At 50.8% G+C, this 3,834-nt stretch overlaps 1 protein-coding gene across 1 annotated transcript in view; it reads right to left on the bottom strand.

Moving 5' to 3' along the window:
- Nucleotides 1-358, bottom strand: part of megf8 (multiple EGF-like-domains 8) — a 49,460-nt gene extending 49,102 nt beyond the window's left edge. Inside the window, exons 1-2 of the mRNA XM_069942434.1 lie at nt 312-358; nt 4-55 (exon numbers count right to left, since the gene is read on the bottom strand). Of these exons, the coding sequence (XP_069798535.1) occupies nt 4-55; nt 312-358 (99 nt within the window). The remainder of the gene's footprint in view (nt 1-3; nt 56-311) is intronic.
- Nucleotides 359-3,834: the final 3,476 nt, after the last annotated feature.

Raw genomic sequence — 3,834 nt, 5'->3', positions numbered from 1 at the left:
TACATGTTCTCTTTCCTGTGCAAGCAGTGATAAGGCCTTCTGGTGCTGATAGTCACTGTGGGTTGTGTGTGCAAGGCCTGGTGTCGTCAGTTACTGTGGAATGTGTGTGCAAGGCCTGGTGTTGTCAGTCACAGTGGAATGAGTGTGCAGGGCCTGGTGTAGGTCACTGTGAGATGTTTGTGCAAGGCCTGGTGTTGTCAGTCACTGTGGGATGAGTGTGCAAGGCCTGGTGTCAGTCACTGCGGGATGTGAGTGCAAGGCCTGGTGTCAGTCACTGTGGGCTGTGTACGCAAGGCCTGGTGTCGGTTCACTGTGGGCTGTGTGTGCAAGGTCTGGTGTCGGGCGCTGTGGGATGCATGTGCAAGGCTTGGTGATGTCAGTCACTGTGGGATGAGTGTGCAAGGCCTGGTGTCAGTCACTGTGGGATGTGAGTGCAAGGTCTGGTGTCGGACACTGTGGGATGCGTGTGCAAGGCTTGGTGATGTCAGTCACTGTGGGATGAGTGTGCAAGGCTGGTGTCGGTCACTGTGGGATGTGAGTGCAAGACCTGGTGTCGGTCACTGTGGGCTGTGTGCGCAAGGCCTGGTGTCGGTCACTGTGGGCTGTGTGCAAGGGGCTGGGTTGTTGTCAGTCACTATGGGCTGTGTGTGCAAGGCCTGGTGCCGTTCACTGTGGGCTGTGTGTGCAAGCCCTGGTGTTATTCACTGTGGGCTGTGTGTGGAAGGCTTGGTGTCGGTCACTGTGGGCTGTGTGTACAAGGCCTGGTGTTGTCAGTCACTGTGGGCTGTGTGTGCAAGGCCTGGTGTTGTCAGTCACTGGAATGTGTGTCCAAGGCCTGGTGTTGTCAGTCACTGTGGGATGTGTGTGCAAGGCCTGGTGTCGGACACTGTGGGATGCGTGTGTAAGGCCTGGTGTTGTCAGTTACTGTGGAATGTGTGTGCAAGGCCTGGTGTTGTCAGTCACAGTGGGATGAGTGTGCAAGGCCTGGTGTCGGTCACTGTGGGATGTGAGTGCAAGGCCTGGTGTCAGTCACTGTGGGATGTGAGTGCAAGACCTGGTGTCGGTCACCGTGGGCTGTGTGCGCAAGGCCTGATGTCGGTCACTGTGGTCTGTGTGTACAAGGCCTGGTGTTGTCAGTCACTGTGGGCTGTGTGTGCAAGGCCTGGTGTTGTCAGTCACTGGAATGTGTGTCCAAGGCCTGGTGTTGTCAGTCACTGTGGGATGTGTGTGCAAGGCCTGGTGTCGGACACTGTGGGATGCGTGTGTAAGGCCTGGTGTTGTCAGTTACTGTGGAATGTGTGTGCAAGGCCTGGTGTTGTCAGTCACAGTGGGATGAGTGTGCAAGGCCTGGTGTCGGTCACTGTGGGATGTGAGTGCAAGGCCTGGTGTCAGTCACTGTGGGATGTGAGTGCAAGACCTGGTGTCGGTCACCGTGGGCTGTGTGCGCAAGGCCTGATGTCGGTCACTGTGGTCTGTGTGTACAAGGCCTGGGGTGTCAGTCACTGTGGGCTGTGTGTGCAAGGCCTGGTGTCGGTCACTGTGGGCTGTGTGTGCAAGGCCTACTGGTAACCTTTGTCCCTCTGTGGATGGACAAGGGAGGCATTTATAGTGTTTCCATCTGTGTGCCACTGGGGAAAGGCAGGCTACTCTTTTGTCCAGGCAGAAGGTATGATAGTAATCTTGTGATATTCCCTCTCTGAGCATTGTGTCGGTCTACTCGGATGGTATTCTGTTATCACATGGGATATATTGTTGGTATGTCTTGACGTTCTCAGTCCCTGTGGGAAGTGTTAGTATGGTCTGTTGGTGTTCCATGTTCCAGTGGAAGTGTTGGTGTGGTGTGCTTGTGTTCTGTGTCCCTGTGGGAAGTGCTGGTGTGGACTGCTGGTGCTCTGTCTCCCTGCGGGAAGTGCTGGTATTGACTGCTGGTGCTCTGTGTCCCTGCGGGAAGTGCTGGTATGGACTGCTGGTGCTCTGTTTCCCTGCGGGAAGTACTGGTGTGGACTGCTGGTGCTCTGCTTCCCTGTGGGAACTGCTGGTGTGGACTGCTGATGTTCTCTGAAGCAAAAAAGGCAACACGCAGTGATTTGCAGTCAATATATAAAAAATGCTGGAGGATTTGAGCAGATCTCACTGCATCCAATATTTCAAGCCTGAGCCCTTCATCAAGGTGTGACCAAAATGCAGGCAGGAGCCTGAGTATAAAGGTGGGGGGGGAGGGGAAGAAGGGGCAGGGGAAGGCGCGCAGGCCAACAGGCAAGAGGCCATAGATGGACATAGATCAGAATTGATCGGGGAGGGGGTGGCTTTGTGAATGCAGGGCTGGAGGACAGCAGGATAAAGGAAGGGGAGAGGTGGGTGGGGCACCTGAAACCTCTCCATCTTCAGTTCAACTGCAGACCGACACTCTTATACAGGTCCCACCTGCCCTGGAAGAGAGCCTAGTGATCTAAATAAGGGCATCACGTTTAGCGTAGTAGTTAGTGCAATGCTGTTACAGTGCCAGCAATTGGGACCAGTGTTCAAATCCCTTGCTGTCTGTAAGGAGTTTGTATGTTCTCCCTGTGTGTGGGTTTTCCTGGGTGCCATGGTTTCCTCCCATCCTCCAAAACGTACCAAGGGTTGTAGGTCAATTGGGTGTAATTGGACGACATGGGACTCGTGAGCCGAAAGGGTCATTTACCAAACTGTTTGTCTAAAGGTAATTTTTTTTTTAAAAACACCCGTAAATTAGAGATGCAACACCTAATTTTCTATCTCTAACATCGACTTCTCCGGTTTCTGCTAGCCTACTCCCTGTTCTCCCTCTCTTCCCCATCCCCTGTCTTCTTTCCTCCAGCTCTCCACCCTCTTCCCTCTCTGGTCACAGAGCCATTCCCCCCTCCCCCTATTTGCTGCTGTGCTCTCCCTCCTTTGTACACCTATTACCTCCTGCTTGTGGGACTTTGTTCCTCCTCCTGGCCTACGCTCCACTATTTTTTTCAGCACCTGTCTACACTTTGCTTATACCCTGACGAACCATTGGTTATGTATCTTTGCTATATAATGTGCCCTGTTTGACCTGATGAGTTTCTCCACTGTTGTGTCATGGCGCCTACAGACTTTTGTGTTTTACTCCAATGATTTAAATATCTGAATCTCGCCCTTTCCGTTGGATTCTCAACCGTGCATTAAACTGCACCACCTTCTTGTTTCGTGCCTCTCACTGGAGCTTTGGGCACTGAGGGGTGATGTTGTGCAGGTTTTGAGGAATGCAAAAACCCAAACACTGCTGGAGAAACACAGCAGGTCACATAGCATCTAACAGAAGTAGAAGTCAATGTTTTGGACCTGGGCCCTGTCACATTTGTGGCCCGAAATGCGAAGTTAATTACACTATGTTTACCGGTTAAACATCTCCGTGTCTTTATTCTCCAGTTTTCATTGTTCCTCCATTTCGCGCTCTTCTCTCTCTCGTACCATGTGACTTCCGGTCAGCTGAATACATCTCATGCATATTCATTATCACGACATCCCTCCTTTTACCAGAAATAAACTTTACACCTTAATGTTGAAATGTAAACACCGTCACCTTATCAATATCCCTCGGAACCAACAAACAATGTCTAACAAATAAACAAACAAGTTCAAACTCCTACACACAATGTAACATGAACATGTTGTAACTAACTGTAATACAATAACTCAACTAAACAAAATGTACTTCATACAGCACTCATACACGCACTTTATGATATATGATCAAATCATTGTCCCAATGTTCTTTTATCATTCCAACCGTCACAAACTTTCCCTTTTGTGATAATGCGGGCACAATTAGAAATACGGCACAAA

The sequence above is a fragment of the Narcine bancroftii genome, chromosome 5 (assembly GCF_036971445.1).
Source record: "Narcine bancroftii isolate sNarBan1 chromosome 5, sNarBan1.hap1, whole genome shotgun sequence".
In the NCBI taxonomy this organism is placed as follows: Eukaryota; Metazoa; Chordata; class Chondrichthyes; order Torpediniformes; family Narcinidae; genus Narcine; species Narcine bancroftii.
Note: the sequence above shows the minus strand (reverse complement) of the source record. Positions and strands in the feature narration are given on the sequence as shown.